The sequence below is a fragment of the Manacus vitellinus genome, unplaced genomic scaffold, assembly GCF_001715985.3.
Source record: "Manacus vitellinus isolate BGI_N305 unplaced genomic scaffold, ASM171598v3 scaffold_14_pilon, whole genome shotgun sequence".
Taxonomy (NCBI): Eukaryota; Metazoa; Chordata; class Aves; order Passeriformes; family Pipridae; genus Manacus; species Manacus vitellinus.
The window spans coordinates 10,729,012-10,751,769 of NW_021939063.1; the positions used below are offsets into that span (position 1 = coordinate 10,729,012).

At 39.6% G+C, this 22,758-nt stretch overlaps 1 protein-coding gene across 1 annotated transcript; it reads right to left on the reverse strand.

The window, feature by feature from the left end:
* Window positions 1-4,615: 4,615 nt before the first annotated feature.
* TXNRD3 (thioredoxin reductase 3) lies at window positions 4,616-22,478 on the reverse strand. The gene is made up of 16 exons (XM_018068459.3): window positions 22,302-22,478; window positions 16,361-16,421; window positions 14,681-14,790; window positions 14,388-14,501; window positions 13,511-13,583; window positions 12,563-12,682; window positions 12,018-12,160; window positions 10,553-10,668; window positions 10,218-10,443; window positions 9,909-10,001; window positions 9,388-9,464; window positions 8,940-9,096; window positions 8,643-8,750; window positions 7,663-7,758; window positions 6,107-6,241; window positions 4,616-5,847 (listed from the first exon to the last, which is right to left on the reverse strand). The coding sequence occupies exons 1-16, from the start codon at window positions 22,338-22,340 to the stop codon at window positions 5,785-5,787; spliced, it is 1,731 nt and encodes a 576-aa protein (XP_017923948.1). The 5' UTR covers window positions 22,341-22,478; the 3' UTR covers window positions 4,616-5,784.
* Window positions 22,479-22,758: the final 280 nt, after the last annotated feature.

Genomic DNA, 22,758 nt, shown 5'->3' on the forward strand with positions numbered 1-22,758 from the left:
ATTTTATAACTTCAAAATGCTGTGCAAACAGCAACTAATCCTCTCACTCATGCAATATAAGCTTATCCTCAGAGACTTTAAGCAACCAACTCAGTCACACCACAGATGTAACACAAAGCAGAGCTCTAACCTTTGCTGTCACTGCCCAGATAACAAACCCAAGTACAAGGCACAAACACATTTTAAAAGTCTGCATTTCCTGTTGATTGAGGTCAGGATCAGCGAGGTGAACTTCAGCCCCTGCAGAGTGCAAACTAAATTAAATGTGAACATCTCAACAGCAGAATCTTAGGCTTCCTAATTTAGAAACTCAACTCCTTTACTAAGAGCGAGAGGCAAACAGGAGCCTGAAGGGAAGGGGCTGTTTAATGATGGTTCATCCAACGTGGGAGGCAGTTGGCCTGCTTCCCAAGCTTTTTTCCTCCACCTTCCTGGCCCAGCAGAGACCTTCAGTGTTAGGGAGATGCCAATCTGGCAGTCAAGGAGTACCTTTCATCACCTTTGAGAGGAGTAATCCTTCTAAAGCTTGCCCCACTGGTGGGAGGAGGGAGGGGATTGGCAAAGGTCACTAAAATTAACATTCAAGAGCAATAAAAATGCAATGGGGAGATCAGGACTGTAATTGAAAGCCTGGAAGTGCCAGAGGAAGGGGAAAAGAATTAATTTGTAGGGGTGTTTGCTCCAGGGAAAGAATGGGGCCTCTTATTTTGGGGAAAGAGAGTAGGAAGGTCTCATATCCCACTGGGATATGACAATAATCTTGTCAAGGGGGACAGATGGGTAGAGGAACAGAATGAATCAAGTTGAGGGAAGTTCTGGCTGCAAAGGGATGGAATAGTGCACAGTGAAGTCTTTGCTTCCCAGTCTGCTTGTTGGTATCACTACCCAGGAAAGTCAGGATGGAAGAAGCAGACACATCACCTGACAACAAACCTGGCTTATACAGTCCCAGCACAGGGTTTTAACCACAAGGTGGTAGAGGCTCCATGATGATTTTTCTTCCTGCTTGAGGTGAGGGAGGAAAAGAGAGGTGGGTGAAAAATCCCAGATGAAACCAGTCCTTCCCACCCCCAACAATTCTTTCCTGTTCTTTCCTCCTTCCCCTAGCAGTGCACCATGCCAGCCCATGACTTCTACTCCATCACCATCTGCAACAGTTCAGACACCAGTGCTCTAAATTGCCCTCCACCCACACACCACACAAGCCCCAAGTCAGAGCATGTCCAAGGGAAGATTATGTAAGGAAAAGTCCGTGCCAGGTTTCCAAGAGTCACATTTTTACAAGGCAAGAAGGTAGTGAACCAAGCCAGCATGCACCCACAACCAGCAGCCTCTGCTAAAAGCAAACAGCAACAACAGGGCAAGTGCTGCTTAAAGAGAATTTCTTGTCAACACACTCCCAGGTTCACAAACCTCAGTTCTCAGTCCACTTAGTTACAACTTATGTGTACCTGCAGTTGGCAGGCACAGAGCAGCAGCAGAAAGAGAGAGGTCAAATGGATCATCAGGGAACTCAGCAGGGTGTAGTGGGAAAGAGAGACAAAGTTAATTCCTTATAGGTCATGGTACATATAGAACCCCCCAACTCTCGTATTTCACCAAAAAAAAAAAAAAAAAAGAGACTACAGTATTAATTTTTTTCAAGTTAACTAAAGAAACAACACTTCTGTCCTTTCAGCAGATGAAACAAAGCTGTCAAATGGTCATAAACCTTGTTTATTACAAATGAAATCTTCCAAAACCTCTGTTAAGACTTTTTCTATTTAGAAGTCAGAATTTTCTATTTAGAATCTAAAATCTATTTAGATTTTCACCACAACATTCAGACTGCATGCATTGTAAGAGTGGCAAATTGTTTAAAGAAAAGCTAGTAAAAAATACTATAGCTCAAAAATCCTCCAAACTTGGCTATGTCTTCTTGAACCTCTAGATAAGATAGTCATTCTTTTCTTCCCTATCCAGATACATCTGCTGCAGACACTTACACAGCTGGTTTTGGTAATTTGATAAGTTCTCCCTTTGCAGATCAAGCACCACAAAGCACCCAACAGGACAGTCATGTTTGCTGGTCCAAGAGGAACCACCAGTAGCCAGCAGACCAGTGACATTGGCTCTGCAAAATAAACAAATGGTATTTTCTATAGTGCCTTGCAGTTAGTAAGCAGACAATCAGTAGTGCCTCCCAAACATCTTGTCATTCTAACACTTCTGGGCCAGCACAGCTCCTGTTTTTGCCATGCAAAGAAATTATCTTAAAGGATGGTTGCTATTTTTAGGGGCAACACTGGAAACTGTGCAACTCAGCTCCAACTTGTGAGCTCACACACCTTAATGGAGGTGAAGATATTCCATCACACACTGACTGTGTATTGACAATTAAAAAGGAATTCTAAACCTGTCTCTTCATTTACTTGAATTACAACCTGGAGGATAAATTATATAACGTTGCAAACTCACAAAAACGTGGTTTGCTTCATTAGATCCACTATTTTTAGTTAAAACACTTGATCCTTCCTTCCTCTGCTGTTCTCACTGCTTCTAAGGCACATCCAGGAATTTTTCCTTTGCCAATATTTGGGGGAGGCTTGACAAGCACAAGATTTAAACAAGTAGGAACTCCAGTTTAGAGCTAACCACCCCCTTCTATTTTTCAATTTTCTTCCAGTATGAGATGTGTTGAAAAAAGGTAAACACTTCAAGACTTTGTCAAAGCAGCTCTGAGGGGATTTGTGAGAATCTGAAGCTTTCAACAGTTCAGTTACACAGGAAAAATCTTTCATGTCTAATTCTGGAATTTCAATGCTTATTACAGAATATTCAGCTTCCCCTTTTGTCTCTGACTTGCCCCCACAGCTTTTGCACAGGCCAACAGGCTGCTTGTGTTACTCAAGGCAAATTACAGTGCTCAAAATATAATTAAAACTCATGCTATGTGGAAAGCCATCTACTAATTTGATGATTAAGTGTTTTCCATGTTTACAATAACTATAATCATAACCACTCCTGGACCTGGAATGGATAAATTTCACCAGTAAGTTAAAAAAACCCCACACAGCTTTGTTGTTTATCCACTGTTTCAAGAGCTTCAGTCCAGATACAGAGTGCCATAATTATCAGTGATCTAGAAAAAAACAGGTGAGAGCAGATTCAATCACAACTGAGCATTTTCAGATGAAGCTGATAAAAGGTTCCTGGCATTACAGCATGAGTAAACACCAGAGTATTTTCAGGACATCCTTCAGAATTTGGTGAACATCTAAGACAACAGAAATGTAAACACACCATTTTGCCTTTAATGCCACTGCTGGAGTGTCTTTACTACCCAAGCTCAGGGTATTTATTTGGTTGTTACAGGTTCTGCTTCTCAGATTGTGTCTTCTTCTCCAACACCTACTCTCCAGTTTAAAATTCTGGCTTTGAACTGTCTTGTTGTCACAAGACATTTTATTTTACACAAGTGACATGTTCACTTCCTCTTGCTATTAGCAACTTATTGTATATTTTAACTGGAGAGTTTAAAGCTTAAAAGACTAATTGCACAAAGTTCTCAATGCCATCACTCTAAGTATCACCTAGAGCTGACAGATTGGGCAAGCTTGACATAAGGAACATCTGCAATTAGTAATTGTAAGTGGTAATTATTGATCAATTAACATGAACCTGCAAATCAAATCTGAATTTGAAATAAAACTCAATTAGTGCTTACTAATAGCAAATTCAGGACTTATCATTCATCGACATGGCTTCCTCCTTCTCTCCCTTCCAGCAGGGTCACACCAGGTAAACTTTGCCACTCTGGGTCAGTTTCTGCTGATATAAAACCTTCTGAACACTTCACTGTTCACTAAGTTTCATTCCAGCCATTTAGATTTCACAAAGTCTCCATCATATTACCTGCTCCCAGCTGTCCACCCTCATCCACACTCACCTCCCCTGACTTTTTACAACAGCTCAGATGAGTCTTTGGTTCATCCACTGCAACTCAGTTTTACACTACTGTTGCACCTACTTTACTCCAAACTATAACACCAGATGTATTGAGGCAAACTTTCAGACACACAACATTTTGGCAGTACCACTCTAAGGGTCACTGCTGCAGAAGTGACAGCAAGATGTGGCTCTAGCCAATGAGACCAGAACAAGTAACTCCCCAGAGCTCTGCAGCAGAGCAACACCAGCAGCTCAGTGTCTTCATAGTCAAATGAAAGTGTTTTTTAGTACTACAGCCCCCCCCGCAAAACCTAAAGTCTCCAAGAGTTATTACATTTGAACACCAGCAAGAGTTGTTGCTCACACTCTAACTAGATTCTACTGAGCATCTCTGAGCTGTGTTGTAGTTAAATGATATAACATAGGTATTTAGGATCTTCTGGAATATACAGAAGTGGTATAAAATTGTTCTCTTAGTCTGAGAAGAGAGAATTCTGTATAACAAAAATAGAAGCATGTTGGATTTCTTGAGCAAGTCCCCAGGTGTGACAAGACAACTTTTTTCTCCATTTAAAAGATTACAGTATGCACAACTCTAGAGGTTTTGGTACTGCATGGGATAAACAACATAATTGAAGCACAATAAAATCTCCGGCAACACAAACCATGAGGTCAGACACCACAGTGTGTTGTATTCATTGTTTATTGAACTTCAAATTCCATGGTACATCACAGATTAAATAGTTAAAAACTGTTTACTATCATACAATGTTCAGAAATAGTCTTTCAAAACATCCCTTTGGACAAAACTAAGAGCCAAATTCAAGCACAATTCCCCCAGAACAGTATGCCAGGGGTGGAAGAAAGCTTCAGAGTACTGACTGTACACAACACTACACAAAGCACACCAGGCCATTGCTCTGTGCTGCCACACATGATTCAGAAAGCAGTTCTAGACAGTGCTTAACTACCATCACGGGCAGGCACCTACTGTATTAGTAGGGCAGAGTCTGCTTCCCAAAGACTTTAGTACTCCACTTAAGAGCACAGACTTACAGTTGTGGGTTCTGTAAGGTTTTAAGTTACAGAGCTGAAACCAGATTTGGGCAAATTGACAAGGTCTTGCGCTTATGCTCTTCAGCCCTGACACACAAGATGCCTACAACTCAAATTTTTATTTTAAAGACATGTCCTCACCTGAGGTCAAACAACTATGAATGGGAACAACAGCAATGTCTCATGCTACTTTGAAGTTTTAGACTGGTTGAGGTGGGAGACTAGTGCTTGAACTGCACTGTTCAACACTGCATTCTATTTGTGCCATCTTGTCTCAACTGAACATACAACTAAGTATAACAAAATTCATCAAAAAGATAAATCTGTCAACTGTAAACTGTTGGCAAGAATCATTCAATTATATATTTGTCTTCTATTTCAAGCATTTGTACAAGACACTGGAACCTAGAAGCATCAGCTTTAAATTGTGCAATTTAAGAATTTCCTTCAGGAGGAGTTCAGTCACGTGACTAGAGGAAGGATCTCCCAACCTTGCATGGAGCCATCAGTCGTAGCTCACCTCACAAGAAGGTTCCGAGCTAGAACGTCAAAAAAGCACCACAGTGCTAATTCCAAGCAGAGCCAGGATTTACAGTCCAAGATTTTCTTGCTGTATTACTGTTTCCACGTGCAACACAACTTACTGAGGAAGGCTCTCCAAGGCACCACTCCCAGCTGCAGTACTTACAGTGGTACTGATGCAAACGTTTACTTTGCTGCAAAGCAGTTGGATGTATTAGAGCTTCCCCAGAACTGAGTGTGAACAACATGGAAACATGTAAAACAGCAGGTTTAACCTCAGCAGCCCTTCTGAGTGATGTCTTGTCCCGAGGCCTTTGTAATATCCATTGTAGTGAACACCTGTAACAGATCAAAAGAACTGCTTATTTACTGTTGTCTGCATTATCATCCACATGGCTATTGCTCTCCTCTTGTAAAGTAACAATGCTACATTTCTTTGAACTATTAAAACAGAAAACAGGTTGTAGTGCACAATTAACATGTTTCCTATCATGTGTCAGTATCTTATGGTTAGGAGCTAAACAAATACTAAATAAACCTCAAAACACAATGTTGTTGTTTTTCCTTGCATCTAAATGGTGCCTTGACCCTTCCTTACCTCTGCACAAGTGGGATGGATACCAATTGTTTCATCAAGCAGTTCTTTGGTGAGACCACATTTTATTGCAGCAGCAAAACCTTGAGTTACTTCACCAGCATTGGGCCCAAGAACATGAAGTCCTATCACACGATTCTTTACAACACATGAGAGAAGAACATGAGTTAGTACAAGGCAAAGTGCAACAAAAGCTCTAGTATGTAACTCCCTCTACACTGGAAATGTATGTTATGGAAGCAGGTCAATAGCAGAGCCTTTAACAAAAAATTAACTACTTAAATGAAGTAGATCTGCAGTTCTTTCCAGTCCAGTGTAGCACAATGAAATAAGTTTTAAAATGATTACTCAGCACTTAATCAAAGATGCTGTGTAAAACTGAATACATTCTAGTTTTATCGTTTTTATGATTTTATAGATATACAGTATCTTTAGTACATTCAGATTTAATATTATTTATCGATGTTGAAATTGGGTCAGATTTTATACTGCTTATATTGGAGAGCTTTCACTGGCTGTTCCCTCCCTCCCAAAGCAGTTAACAAGAGAAAAAAAGAAAACATAGCATTGAACTTTGTCTTTAGCCAGATCTAGACTGATGGCAGTAGGCAACAAGTTAAAAATGGGTGTGGTTTGTTTCAATTTGTTTCCTGAATTGTTTATCAAGAGGCATACAAGCTGTGTTTTAAAACATTTTCCCAGGATGTTCCTACACCTTCAGGTCTGGCCATGATTTGCAAGAGAGGATACAAATTCCTCACAATGAGTAACTTTAATACACTATTTACCTTACATTCTCCTCCAGCATCCTAGGAAAAAAACCTTTAATATAAAATCTAAATAAAGTCCCTCCTTCCATTGCGTTATTTTAATTAGGATTCTTTCCAATGACACTCCAATAAATCAGAACTTTGAGCCTTTTTGCAGTCTTTGAGAAAGTGTTAGGTGGACTAATTAGAAAAAGAATGAGGCTTACTTCCTCTTAGTTTAAAAGTCATGCTGTTTCATATCATTCCTTCTTTGTCTGTTCTCCCAGATAGCTTTGGGAAAAAGTATCAGACAGTATTGGTACTTTTGCCACAACAAGAACCTGTTAATCACTGAAAATTCCTGTATCTCATCAGTTTTCAAGGACCAACCACATATTTTCCAGGTTTCTATGAAACATGCAAAACTGCACTTCTCAAGGGACAAAAACCACAAGGTCCAGAAATCTAAAGCAAGACACCAGGTGGCACAGTTACTCAAAACTCACTTGGAAGAAAAACTCTGGCAAATTTCTTCACAAATCTATCAAATAACAATTCAAGGTGAAGTTTTGTAATGTACAAAGCCACCATTTGCTCAAACAGTTGCTAAACAAAGAAAAAAAAATGCAAAACCCTAAACAAAACCATCAGCTCCCTCCAAATTGATCAGCCCTTTTAAAACAGTTACTTATGTTAACAGATTGGGTAGAGCTGGCCTCAGGCAGGCCAAATAAAAGATCTTAGTCTTTTGGCCTGTCTAAAAAGATTTCAAGAATACACTCAGCATATCCATTCCAGCCCACTACTTACATTGTCCTGTTTATTGCAGATAACCTTTGCATAACAGGTATTGTTATCTCTGCCTGGTACTGTCCATTCAAGTGGCCAGAACAAACTGTGATAAACCTGGGAGAATGACAAGAAAAAGAGCATTAGAATTTCACAAATTAATTCAGTCAGACATAATTCTAATTTTTAGTATCTTTATAAATAGGTGGTTTGACATTAAGCCCACTAAATGTTTATTACATAAACTAGACAAGACAGTAAGTTCTGTTTCATCCAGCCCACAGAGGCCATCCTCCAAAAGTCAGCAGAAGACTTGACCCAAACCATGTACCTCTGTTTAAATACTTGATTAAAACAGCAACAGATACACAGGATTTAAGATCGTACTTCCAGAAAGAGAAGTGTGAAGTTAATAACCAGTTACTGTAAGTTTAAACCTATTCTGCAGAATAGTTAACAGCAGGAGTTAAATAATGCCAAGTGATTTCAAAGACATAAAGAGTTAAACACAAGACATGTAAGCAGTTTTAATGAAACCCCCCAGGGAAGTGCAGAAGCCAGAAACTACTGTAGAACGTGGAAGTTATGCCCAACACTCCTACAGTCATATGATAAGGTCAGGAAAAAATTGATTACCAATTCAAGCACAGAAAACCAGCAGAAAACAGTCAGTTCACCTCAGGAGTTTGGTATACTTCGGCAGAAAGTCTTTAATTCATGACAACAAGTAACAGTTTTGCAACCCAGGTTTGGCCTCCTGAGGTCAAATACTTCTCAGCTGCCTGCAAACAGCTACGTGCAATTCTAATGGTATTAAGTCCAGTCCTGGGTTTCTGTGAATTCAGTATCTTATTAGCCAGATGAAAACACTGCCAAAACAGTTCTACCTATCTTGCTAACCTTCTAATCTTGTTTTAACACTATGCCTTGGGAGTAAAGCAGCAAGGTCCAAGAAAAACCACTCTCAAGCTACAAGTTAAATGATTCTTGAATGCTCTTACCTCCAAGTTTTCCTTTCCAAATTCTTCTATGGCTCTTTCTTCAGGAAACCCACAGCTGCCATACTCTAAAGGAGTAAACACTGTCGTTGGTACGTTGATATAGTCACACTAAAAATAAAAAATCATATTTAGACTATACAAGTTCTATACATTTCATAACAGAAAAAGTTGTATTAGCACTTTTTTTCTTTTTTACAAAACACTTGCAGAGCCCACAGACAAGTGGACAAATCAACTCATGCAATTTTGAGGCAAAAAGCATAGAAATAAGTTGAAGATGTATGCTTACAGCTTTACCTTTCTGGAACTACCCCCATACAGCCTGCGGGCCAGCAGTCTCCCTGCCTGAATGGCAACCGGGGTAAGTTCAAGCTTTCCATCCAAGATATCCCCAATAGCATAAACATAAGGCACATTGGTTTGTTCTTCATCATTTACAGGTACTTTCCCATTCCTTTAAAACAAACAGAAGAGAACAGAATTCAGTATTACAACCCTCCTCAGAGCTCGGTAAAAAAACAGAGGGGAGGAGTTCTGCCACAAAGGTGTTATTCCAACTACTGAGCACATTTTATTGAATATGCTTATGCCTTTTGTCACTTCAAAAAAGGTTTTAAAGGTTCACATAAATGCCAGGTATAAGACCATTAAAAAAAAAATAAAAATCCATCAGTACCAGTAGGTATTGTTAAAGAGTTAAAAAATCCTTGCATTCAGTGGTTTAAGGGAGTTGAGCAATACTCACTTCTCATTGATTTTGACACCAATTGTATCTAAACCAATATTTCTGGTACATGCGTCACGACCAATGGCTATCAAAACCTAAAAAACAAAACCCAAAATTAAATACAATAACTTCATGCAAGGGAAGCATAGCATAACACTTCCTTTGGTCTTCTACTGAAAAAACTGAAGCATATGAATGAAGTGACTTTTTCAAAATTTTTTTCAGAAGCCACCAACAGTTCAGTCTTCCCCATGTGCAATTTGTTTCAGAGATGCAACAAACAGCAAAACAGTACTTTCAGAACAAAACCAGAAGCAACTGTTCATAGGAACTAAATTCCAGGCACAAAGTTTCTTTCACCCATTCTGCAGACAGGGTTCAAGTGAAGATGAATATTGAATTTTCACATATTTTTTCTACACCGGTAATTTAGATTTTTCAAGCAGAATTTCCCTTTAGAAGTTGTTCAAGAAAAACAGTATTTTTGTACATTTTCACACGTATCTATATTCAGTTATTTCAAAGTCAGAAATGCTTACAGTGTTATATTCTCCTTCAAAGATTTCCACTCCCTCAGTAGACTTTGCCGTCACTTTCAGCCTTCCTGGCATGCCTTGCTCCAGCTGTTCAACCTGTGCAAATTATTGTAAGCTTAGAACGACCCACAGAGCAGAGATCATTTACAGTCACTTCAAGCCTTGACCTACTAATCAATCACTCAACGGCTTAGCCTTGTAAAACATTTATTTCTGCAGAGAGCCAAAGCCTTCCCAGACAACACCTGCATGTTACGTGCGCTGTTCAAAGTAACCTTGTGTGGAGAGAGGAAACCTAAAGAGAGCACTTGCCTGAACAGGTACAAACTTCCTGATGAACTTCACGCCGTGTGTTTCCATGTGAGCACCCACTTTTTCGGCCATTTCTTGGTCAAAGCCCCGCAGAAGGATGGAACGCACCATCACCGTCACATCCAGACCCAGACCAGCAAGAAATCCTGCACACTCCAGAGCCACGTAGGAAGCACCCACAACTAGAGTTTTGCCAGGACAGTAAGGCAGGGAGAAGAGGTCATCGCTGAAAAGAAAAGAAGTGCAAGTTACAAGGTTCTTCCAACACAGGCTTGTTTGTCTTTGCAAACACTAGAGCAGACCAAGTTCAGTCTATTATACCTTTTTAATCTCACCTTGTAATACAGAATTCTTTATCTCCAGGGATACCCGGATATCTAGGCCTTTCTCCTGTTGCCAGGACAAAAGTCTCTGCTGTGTGATAGGTTACTTGTCCTTTTCTATTAGTTGCCTGTTGATAAAGATGCAGTTAAGACAGTCTTTTTCACAAGTTTTAAAATAAAAACTATGTTTAAGAATGAAGAACAAGCGGTTTGAAACAAGATCTAATGCATTTAGAGATGCCGCACAGGTCATTGAAGAACAACAGGTTTAAACAACAGACTTTTATCAGGCTTTTCTCACATTAGAGCACATAAAACCAGTTACTTTTTGAATCCTGTCCATTTCAACTACTCATTTATATTGAACTATTTGTAACAACTTCACTGTCAGGTTATAAAAAGCCATAACAAATTAAGACCCTCTCTGCCCCTCCCAGTAAAAGGCCAACATAATGCTAATGACAGAATAATATCAATTAGTTCTTAGGCTAATGCAGAAATTAAAAAATTAAACTAGTTGAATGATTTCAGAGAGCCTAAGATCCAACCTTAAGTGAATTCAAACTAATTTAACCTCTAGAGACCCTTGGTCTTTCTCTCCCAAAATCTGACCTTCATTCTTGCTCTTTAGTTATTTTCCAACCCAGACAAAGGGAAACTTCCCCCCCATTGAGTCAACAGATAATTCAGGTTGGAAAAGACCACAGAAGGTCATCTAGTCCAACCTCCTGCTGGAAATCTTTCTTTTCTACTTCATTTATTGACTAAGGACACTTAAGTAGATGACCTGCATGCCTGGACACTACAACAGTTGGTACATGAGGTACATTGAACACACTACTATCTTTCACTGCTGGTCTCTGGGTTTGAAACACTTGCAGTTCAGCCTTGATATTGAAAACAGACAATTACACCCACTGAACACTACAGTTGCCTTCAATATGCACTTTTCTAGGTTAACCTTGCTACAGTACAGCAAGATTGCCAGCACATGTTTTGTCTTGCAAAACTGACAGTTTAATTTGTATGCTGATACAGCATAAGGTTCCAGCAGTGCCGTTACGCAAGTGCTTAATCTGAATTTAATTTCAGTAGTTTTTATGCTTTAGTATGAAGGTTTTCCAAGTTGCAAAATCATACAGCTAAAGTTATTCTTTTTTTCCCCCTCCTCACTCAGGCTGCTGAACTCAGTCATGAAGTTAGAGACTGAGACCACCTTACTCTATTCTTGCAAGACACAGGTTTAAAGATATCCACATTACTCTTATGTAACAGTTACTAGGTTTGCAAACACTGTGGAATGTACTAAAGTACAATAATTATTTAAATCAATAATTTATTTCACAAATGAGTTTTTAACTTCAGTTGACCTAAGCTGGTAATGTTAAAATGAAGCCTTTTCTGTGCTGGATTTCAAAAGGCAGTTTTAGAACACAAGTTTTTCCTCCCAATTAAGTCTTTTAAATGCAGTGCATACCTTAATTTTGTGTGGTTCAACGAATTCTCCGTAAGAATTGAGGTATGTCACAGACTTTTCTCTCAAGGACACTCGATAGCCCCAGTTTAAAGAACCAATGTAGTTCTGAATTGCTTCTACCATGATCTCCCAGTTGTGTTTAACTGAAATAAGACATTAATTTCATATTTAAAGAAATAAAAGTGCAATGAACCCTTAAAAAAAACCTTATTCGCTATATATCATGCTAAGAAAACATCATTATCAGTAATGAGGATAATTATTAAGGTCTTGTTCTACTATGTTAATATTTACTTGACTTGCTACTATCTGAAATAAGCGCATTCTAGAAGTTCTTTCATTTATTTCAGATAATATAGGGAGCAAAACACAATTAACTGTCAACCCTAAAGGTTTTTATGACTCAAGAACGAGGATGCCTTCTGATTCACCTAAGAAAACTACTGAATTCTGCTTCTAATTTACTGAGTCCAAAGTACAAGAACGGTCTTGAGCTCAGCATTTCATCTGTACAGTCTCAGGCTGCCCTCCCTGTTCTCACTAACCTTGTTCTTCATACTGCCACCCGTATTTCCTTGAATCTTGGAGTGCCTGGCCCAGAAGTGCTGCTTGATGCATTAGCTTCTTAGGAATGCAACCTACATTTACACATGTGCCACCAAGTCCTAAAATGGAAAGAACCACGTTAATGTTTCCAAAAACAGGACATTTATGATTTTCCTATTATGTGCTTTATATAATCACTCATATATCAGTTGGTGAAGTTTGCTATAGTCACACAAGTAACATGAAATTTCTGTTGCAAGAGACATTTTAAAATACAATGAGTACACTAAGCTTATAAATTTGGATTCAGTTTAAGAAGTGACCAGACTCACTGAACCAAGATGGGTACAGTATATCTTAAACACAGACCCAGGTTACTTATTCCACAATGCTTAAGATTTTGGTCAAGTTGGCAAGTAAGCAAGGCAGAAAGCCCAGAGTTCCTAGAGTTTACTATCAGTTATTATGAGGAATTTGAAACATGCATGTGTTTGACATAGTAGCTACAAAAGCACATTCATTCCTCAACTCAATAAAATTTCACCAATGAAGTTCCTCACTCATTCTAAACTTCAAATATCACTAATAAGGTCAGACAGCAGGTGTCTTTAATTATGGAAAGGTGAGACATATATAGGCATGTAGTCACTGTTCCAAAGGCAGTTGTCCACAAAATAGAACCAGTGAACACACACCACCCAGACACTATTTGAAAGTGATCAAAACTAGAACATTTGACAAAGAACAGAGTCAGCAATGCACAAAACAGCAAGAACTATCCAGAAAGGCAGCAGGCATGTCAGGAAAACAACTCCTTTTGTTATCTGGGTACCAGAATTACAGGAATTTAGCCTCAATTTCTAAGAGCACAAATCCATAATATATAACATCTCAGTATGTATCACTGGTACTTGAGCATCATAAAATACACGATAACAGAAGCTTACCCCACGTGGTTCCAAGAGGTGTTGGAACAACATAATCCAATACCATTACTTTCTTTCCCAAGGCAGCGGCTTCCTACAAAAGATGGAAATGACCAGTCAGTGTTACTCAACCAAGAAGGCCTGTCCAGTCATTTATGCTCATGATACACTCAGCACTAATAGAAGGCTTCTTTACTATCTTTACTAGTTAGTCTCATTATCATATATCATATCATATCTTTTATCTCCTTCACTAGACAAAAACTGAAATCCCTCAGAAACTATTACTTTCTTCCAAACTTTGAATGTCTGCTTATATGTTCAATGCTGCATCCACATCATCCTATGCTGTTAAAACCCATGACCTGAAAAAGGTAAAAGATGGACTTATGAGCCTCTGATACTCTTCTACCTCACCCAAAGAAATATTTATGCTGTTAGGTCTCTTTTCCCTTAGGAGGGTGGGACTGACTGGGCATGTTCATGGATGACAAGAAGTGACAGCTGAAAGCACTTCATTTCAGGTGACTGATGATTCTGTATCCTAAAGTGTTAAAAGTCTTCAAGAGTAGCCTTTAAGTTTTCCAAATTACTGTCTGGAAGTGTTAAAGTGCCTGTGTACTACACATGAAAACGTACTTAAAAAACATATGGTTCCACCCTCAGTCAGAAAACTAAAACCTACTATTAGGATTAAGAACTGAATAGACATTGGCTAGAAACTGGTCCACACAGACCATTATCTCCTGAGTGAGCACCACTACTGGTTCATTAATTAACAAGCTGAACAGTAATACTCATCCAAATATACACTGTTTTATAGTAATATAATTGACAGATTAGCTTTTGAAGAAGTTTTACATACAACCTGCTCTTCAATGAAATTTTCATGACATACCTTGGAACATGCAAGTCCACCTGAGCCACCACCAATGATAATGAGGTCATATTCATAGGGTTCTGTATCTTTGCTATCCCCAAGAAGTTTCTGCAGTGATCCATCCTGATAAGCCTGAGAGGAAAAAAAAAATCAAATTAGCACGCACATTTTTGAGCAAACAGTAGCTGAGTCACATTAATTCCTCTGAGCTAGAACACCCAGTCTAATAGGTCACACAAAATTTAACTATGATCAAACAGCAAATTCACTCAGTCTTGTCTACTTCTATCTGATTTTTAAAGTTAAGTTACCTGGAATGTTGCATCACAGCCACCTATGTGAGTTCCATTGACAAATACATTAGGCACTGTCCTCTGATTAGTTAACTCTGCCAACACTTGCTGAATACTGGCCCCATCATCTAAGAATAAAAGGAACGGGTACATTATGAACAATTTTCAGGAAGAGAGCTTTTAAAACAATCTGAAGTATTAAAGGTTTGGACTGTGATACACCATAGGCCTGCCAAGAAAACAATTCTGTTATAAACATCACATTTGCAGGTTTCCTGAACATAAGCAAGTCTTCAGAAACTACTTGTCAAAAGAGCATGCTTACATACAGAGCTTATATTGGTGTTTCAAGCCATAATTCTACAGAATGAGTTTAGTCCTTGTATTTCCTGGATTCTTATTGATCTCTTCCTGACAGTGTCACACTTAGTACTACACAAAAATTCTTTTCCAGCTATCACAGGAGATCACACAGACAGCTTTTCTTTCCCGAGAGCTGTCTGGTTTTGGAGTGTGTTCTGTATTCATGCACATAATTTTGCCCAGCAGCTCTGAATTATGAGAATATGCAGAAGGGAAGTATGAACATGCTTTTTTACTTACCCTAAAGCTACCTTCAGACTTTTTCTACCCACCACAATGTCTGAAACTTTCCAGTTTTAAAATGATCATTGCTTGACCTGACTTGTCATCTGAATCATTAGTACCTACACACAGGCTCAATTTGGATCTCTTGGCAGTAAATGTGAGAATGAGCATTTACAGTAATCACTTTGACTAAAATCTTTTTATTCCAAGACCCCATCTATTTTGTATCAGTCATCTGAGCAATTGCAAGGGAAATACATTATTAATTATGAGGAATTCCAGGGTAAAAAAAATAAAAAAGGGTTGTGCATTGTACTTTGCATATCTTGGGCTATAATTACTTCACAGTACCACAAATTGAATAAAAAGTAAAAACTATGAAGAAATGAATAAACATGTACATTTCTCCCAAACATTGAGACAAAAACACTTCAAAAAGGCATTAGAACTTTAGAGAAAAAAAAAATTGGAAACTTAAGTTTTGTACAGAAAAAAAATTGATAATACATATTCAACAGCTTACAAACAGTGCAACTAAGAGTTTACTAAGAATCATGCAAGAAACTACTTGTTCCTAAAACTACATTCAAATCTACATGCACCCTGTACATATATGCATAAGGCACTGCACATATCCTAAAACTAAAGTAGCTTGGACTTTAAAAAAACCCCACCTCAAACTAGCAGCAGCCAAGGTAATAGAATTTACCCTTTCTTGCAGTGACTCAGCAACTTTCCCAATGAAGGTCACCCAAATACCACGTCAAACATTAACAACTCATCCAAAGCCACAACAGAAACAGAAGTAGGAAATAATACCACAAGCTTTTTCCCAAAAGACAGAGCTCCTTGTAGAGAAATCAGATCTCACATCCTCTATCAATTGCTCATTTTTACAGTTAAAAAAATTTCAGTTCTACTAAAAACACATCCTTTTTTAAAATCCACACTGAAGACTAATTACTTCTATCTCTGCACATATATTAAAATATATTTTAATTGTTTTTATACATCCTTTGGTTAGTTCAAGACAGCTTAAGGAATCATGCACAGTCATCCATTTTTAGTTACATTAAACACCACGTGCTGGATTTTCTTTCTCCTACTCACCAGTCACATCAAGCTCCAAAGCATAGTACTCCACACGCATGGAGTGGAAGAGTTCCTTCACCTGCAACACAAACAGACACGAGGCCAGTGCAAAGCTTTCTCAACATCTGACACTCAGCTCAGGGTAGAACTGACTGTTGGACATACACAGGGAACCTCTAAGTCTTAGTCACTATGCTCTGAGGGCTGGGCTCTAGGTAGCTTTGCTAAAGTTTGGCACTACTTTATGTTTTGCACTTAAAGCCAGGCTATTTAACCTTCTGAGAAAAGTTTCATTACATAAGGAAAAGTTTCTACACACAGTTTCCTTAGCTGCAGACTCCTGCATCCCTGACATACCAAAAGCCATCGAAGTGGCTGCCATGAGGAAAAACAAAGAGATAAAGCAGCAGCAAGATTCTTTGGTAGTATTACAGAAAAAAAGAAAGCAGAAGAAGGGAGTAGAGGATAACATGCAAAACAAAACATTCTCAAGAAAATAAAAAAAATCTGGTATTACAAAAAGCTGCAGAAGATTGTAATACTTCCCAAGTGTACTCAACTGGGTGTTTTTCTAACCTCAGTTCTGGATGGACAGAATGTACCATTACCAGATTCAAACCAGGTAGCCTTTTAGAAACAAGATTTTTACAGTAGCATTATTTATTAAACTCTCAGTATTCAAATTGTGAATTGTCTTTCCAGAAGGACAATGCCATCTCCCAGGCAACTACCAGCAAGACAAGAGGGCATGGTCTTAAGCTGTGCCAGGGGAGGCTTAGGTTAGATATTAGGAAGAAATTCTTTACAGAAAGGGCAATCAGGCATTGGAATGGGCTGCCCAGGGAAGTGGTGGATTCTCCGTCCCTGGAGGTTTTTAGATGAGACTGGATGTGGCATCAGTGCCATGGGCTGGTAACCATGGCAGTAGTGGATCAAGGGTTGGACTTGATGATCTTGGAGGTCCCTTCCAATCCAGCTGATTCTATGATTCTATTCCATACCTCACAGCACAGGATGCATTACATACAGCAGTATTTACTCCTTTGAAATATAATTTGCAGACATGCCTGTGCAAATAAATATTGTAAGACTACGCATTAAAAAAATAAATCTGCTTTAATCATAATTATTTGAATGTGAAAACAGCTCTAGCAAGAATCACTAAATGCCTGTATTATGGATCCACTTGCCAGCATGGAGTCTGAACATTTTACAACCAGCTTTCTGATGAACCTCAAATTTACTGACAGTGCTTCATTAAGAGTATGCTGAGTCACAAGATTATTAGATTAAGTTTAAAGATGTCAAGCACATGATGAATAAAAATGTTTTTAATGTTGCTGTGATCCATGCTGTTACTATGCTGAAGACTGAGTATTCCAGTGCTTTCTGACAAAGTTTCAGCTTTATACAAACAGGAAGATTTTGTATTCGGTACCAACCACATAGTGAGCTTCTTACCCTATCATGTATCAACCACAACATACAAAAATAAGCTCTGCTTGTACAATTGATTGTATTGGTTCTACAGTTACAGAATAATTGAAGTTGTAAGGGACCTTTGCAGGTCATCTGTGCCAACTCCCTGCTCAAAGCAGAGCCAAAACGCAAACGCTGATCACATTGCTTAGGCACTGTCCCCTCATTCTGAACATCCACAAGGACAGAGACACCAGAACATCTCTGGGCTGGTTCAGTGTTTGACCATCCTCACAGTAAAGAACTTCGATCTCACTGGAGTATCTCCCACTGCAACTTATGTCTATTGGTCCTTATCCTTTCACTTCTCAACTCTGAGAAGAGTCTGGTCATCTTAACAGTTGAGGACAGTAACTAAAATTCCTCCTCAGCCTTCTTAAGGTTCAACAAACTGAGTTCTTCCTTCACACATCCAGTGTGTGAGACACTTAGTCCTCTACCCACCTAGGTGACCTAAAAACTTTGGTCCTAAGCTCCCCATTACCTTCAGGCTTGCTTCCTGGAATGATTATGGCTACAGGCTGAACGAAAAGAAAACAGCAGTGTAACTGCTCCAGACCTCCACTCTGCATCTGCCGTTATTAAGCCCAAGCTGAATGGCATGAAAGATCTAAAAAGCAGAACTTAAAGAGATTACTACTAGGATGTGGTAAGTTAAGAATCTGGAGGGAAGTCACAAAATTAGCTACTTGGCTGCTAGTCTAGTTTGCAGCAAAGTAGCAGAGTAACAGGCAAGATTTCATTAGTTTGTTTGTTTGTTTTTTTTTTAAAAAAAAAACTTTACCAAAACATTGCAACAGCAGCTGGCAGGAGGGAGGACAGGACAGAACATTAGTATAACAAGAAAGGATTACACTCAAGAAAGGACAGATTTAAGGCATTTAGGCCACCTTTATTCTCTGAAGATATGTAGTAAAGAGAACAAAAATCAGAAGTCCGCATCCTGATTAGAAGTAGCTATTGCACTTTATACTTATGAACAGATTATACTTGTGCTAATGAAACTGAAAGAAAGAACAGTAACAAGCATGAGCAGTTACAAAATCTTCAATGCACGCAAGAGATAATAGATTACTTCAGTTTGGAAAAGGAAATGATTAGGAGCAGAAAGATAAACATACACTAATCATGAGTAATATCTAGATAAGGTGAAGAGGAAATGATTTCTCAGAAATACTCACTGGAGCACTCAGCAACAACTGCTTTTTCCAGAAAACAATTTTGAAATGAAAAGTAAACCTCCCTATGGAACATAACCAGAGAACCCGACACTGTACAAGCCAAAATTAAAAGGAAATCAAAGAAGTTATTAGATCAACTAATGAAAAAAAAAATCCACTGAAAACTTTTAACTCAATAAAACTAATAGAAACTCAGGTGAAGAAATTCTGGTCTCACACAGTGCTGGAAACTCCAGCAGCATACTGGCAGATTTTCTTCCATACAGCCCTACCCTAAAACTGTAATTTCTTTAAGTGTCTGGAATGAGATACTAGGTTGCATGGTCACTCATATAACAATTTATTTCCCTTCTCACCAATGCAAAGGCCTCACCTACCTACTAAACTCCAGTTTTCACAAGAAGTGATAGACTAGAAACACTTCCAAATATTATTTAGCAGTAGATAATTTCTCTGAAACTGAGAAATTGGCCTAACTTTAGAAAACTGTTCCTGGAGATGCTGTCACTAGGGTAGCTAAGCAGGTTTGAAACAAGCTTCATACCATAAAAGTAGTAATGGTATGTCCTAAGTCTGCTGTTCCATGTATTAGCTAACATTTCATAATAGCTACAGCTGAATTGACCAGAACTCCCTAGGACTGAGAACATCATCTGTAAGAGCATAAAATATAACTGAAATAAACAGCAACTTCTATGCAATCACAGTTGTTGCTCCTCAAATTTCAACATATCACAGTGTTCAGACTTGCCATTTTTTCATGCTAGAAAAACCTATGTTTTCTTCATGCATTTCTATCTTGCTTAGTATCTTCTCTGGGTGCTAAGAAATTAAAAAACAGCCAAGTTGTTATGACAAACACGTAATTCTACCACCACTGTCTTGTTAAACCAATTGAACAATAAATTGCATTTGCAGAAGAACAACTGCACAATTGCCAAGTCATGTTACTAGCTAAACTGAATACAATCAACTATTTAATTCACTTACAGAATTTATTTGCAGTGCTGTTTCTGAAGAAAAGAACAAATCTTAATTTTCTTCCAGCACAGCTACCTCCATTTGAAATAAAGAATTCTTTCCATCCCCCAAATTAGGTCCTTTTTAGAGCATGAGTGTTCTCTGCACTTGTGCTAATCATCTTCAGTTTTTCAATTAATCCTACCAAAAGCACATTGCTAACAGCTATCCACAGTAAAAGACAGACACAATGCACACTATTCATATCTGTCTTTAAGAACTCAGAACTATGTGATTACAGGCTAAGTACCCAAGCTGTAACTACACTTTCAAATTATATCCACTTCATTAATTCTACAGACTAGAACAGCTAGCAAGAATGCTGCATTACCCATTGTTTTCCCATTCCTTTCACTAATTTCTAACTCTTCAGTGGGAGTTGTTAATACCCATAGTGTGGAAGATATTTCTCTGTTTTATCACTTCATGTCTCATGTGAGGCTTCATTCTCTCAAACTTTCTTCTTCTAATTTTCTGTCTGCAATCTATACCTCTGCTACAAGTTTTCTTCATTATATTACCTTTCTCTTCCACTCCAAACAGAAACATAAGCCAAGGAAATCTGCCTACCAATCAGCTCCTCTTCCCCCCGCCCCATTTGTCACCTGTTCCTTCACAAAAATTCATAACAGGTCTTTCAACTCTACCTCCTAGAAAGGGCCATGAGAGAGGGCCCTCCTACTCCCAATATTCATTCTTCCCCTTTGCAAGACAATAAAAATAATATTCCTCATATCTGACTGCTTCCCTGAAGCAAATAATCCTGCCTAATGAAGAAGGTCTGAACAAATGCAGGAAAAAACAATCTGGAATTTAATTACTACAATTAAGTCTTTTTTCCCCTCAAGCTCATTGCCTTAGCCTAGACCTACTGCAACACCAGGAACAGATGAAGGAAAAAGGTCCAAGGCTTAAAAAGTTACTGTGCCATTGCATGATCTCAAAACCACTGGACTGAGTGCCATGAGCATCAAGACTTGCAATCATAATCAGTAAAAGCAAACAGGGCAATACAGACAGGAATGACTAAGTATTTCTAAATGGGCAGCACTGAAGTCCTCAAGAAGATTTCTCCGCAACAAAAGGTAACATTTCTGTCAACTGGAATAGACTGGAGCAAGACTCCAACATTTCATTTAACAAAACTTCCAGTGAGTAAATTGTTAAGTAAATTTTAGAAGGATTTGAGCTGCCTAATATGCTGTACTATCTGCCAAAACATAGTTAGAGAGGAGGCATTGGTTTTGTCTATCCTCTCATACACAGAAGCTTCCTTTCCCAAAACCTCAATTAAGTTTTAAGCGAGATACAATATACTCATATAAGTTTTTTACAAGAGGGTCATAACATTTCCTCCCCCACAAGAGCTCCCGGAACTAAACCGAACCTACACGTGGGAGTGAGGCTTCAGAGTATTTTCCTGGTTGTCAGTTCCGTTGAGGAACACCAGGACTCGATCCCACAGTTCCAATTATGTTTTCCCACCACGGTCACATGAAATATGGCAATGTGGGATTTAACTAAAATTTCATAACATGCCCTTTGTAAACATCTAAGAATCCCAATGCCTACAAACACCCACATTCTGTATGGTCTATGGCCAGTGTGTTGGTATTGTAAAATTCTAATGAAGGCCCTGGGTTTATTTAATTACTCTGGCTCAGCAGTTATAACCACCCTGTGATACTGATGAGCAACCAGGGCTAAAAAGATATTTTTCTCTAAACGTCACAATTAACCAAGAGTGCCTTTTTTTTTTTTTTTAAACACGCATCATAGCGAGCATTTAGAACTTAAACTTGCTATACAGTCAACCTTCTCCCTGAAATTTAGAAAGAGCAGAAAACAATCCTTTCCTGGGACGCAGCTTTGTCCAAGCTGAACGCCAACGGGGTACCCAAACTTCCAGGGAGAAAGGAAGACATCCAGCACCCTGAGCTTCGAGAAGCAGCTACAGAAGCTGATCAGAACTCTCCACACATCCACCTACCCGCGTGGCAAAGGGAGAAGAACTACCAAGGACGCCAGTCGGGATCTTTGCCTCGTTTCACGCCTGGTAAGCGGTTTCCAAGGGCTGGCACGTGGTGCTCCAGAGGAACGAGCACAGCGCTACCCTCTGCACGCTCCAAACCCCATCCCCACACAGCCTGAGCTCAGCCCCGCTCCCCTGCGCCCTTCTCCGCCCGGGGCGCTCCCGGAGCAGGTGTGTGCCCATTCGCCCAGAAGGAAGGAGGGCCCGCGGGGGGCGCGCGCCGAGCCCGCTCCCGCCGCCGCCTCACCTTGTTGCAGTACGGGCAGTAGCTCTTGCTGAAGATCATGACGCGGTGGGAGGCGATGAGGGTCCGCACGCGGAGCTTCAGCCCGTCCCAGTCGGGGAGCGGGTCTGTCCCGGCGGCGGGCCATGGGCGGGCCGGCTCAGGCGGGCGGGCAGCGGCGCTTCCGCCGCGGCCGCGCTGACCCTCGCCGCGCCCCGCCCTTCCGCGCCCGGGCGGGGGGACGAGCCGGGCGGCCACCGCAGGGAGCGGGGGTGAGCAACACGCCGAGAAGGGCTTTCCGCCCTGCATTTCAGCCACGTTCCCTAGGAGTCGTTGTAAAGTAATAAAAGTACTTTTGTGTCAGAAGGAGAAGCGTTACTGTTCACCTAAAGGCGTTCTAGAGAGTGTTAAACTTGCGCTGTTTAACCCGCCCTCCCCTCTGCCAACGAATGGAATGAGCCAGCAGGAAGGGAGGGGACGC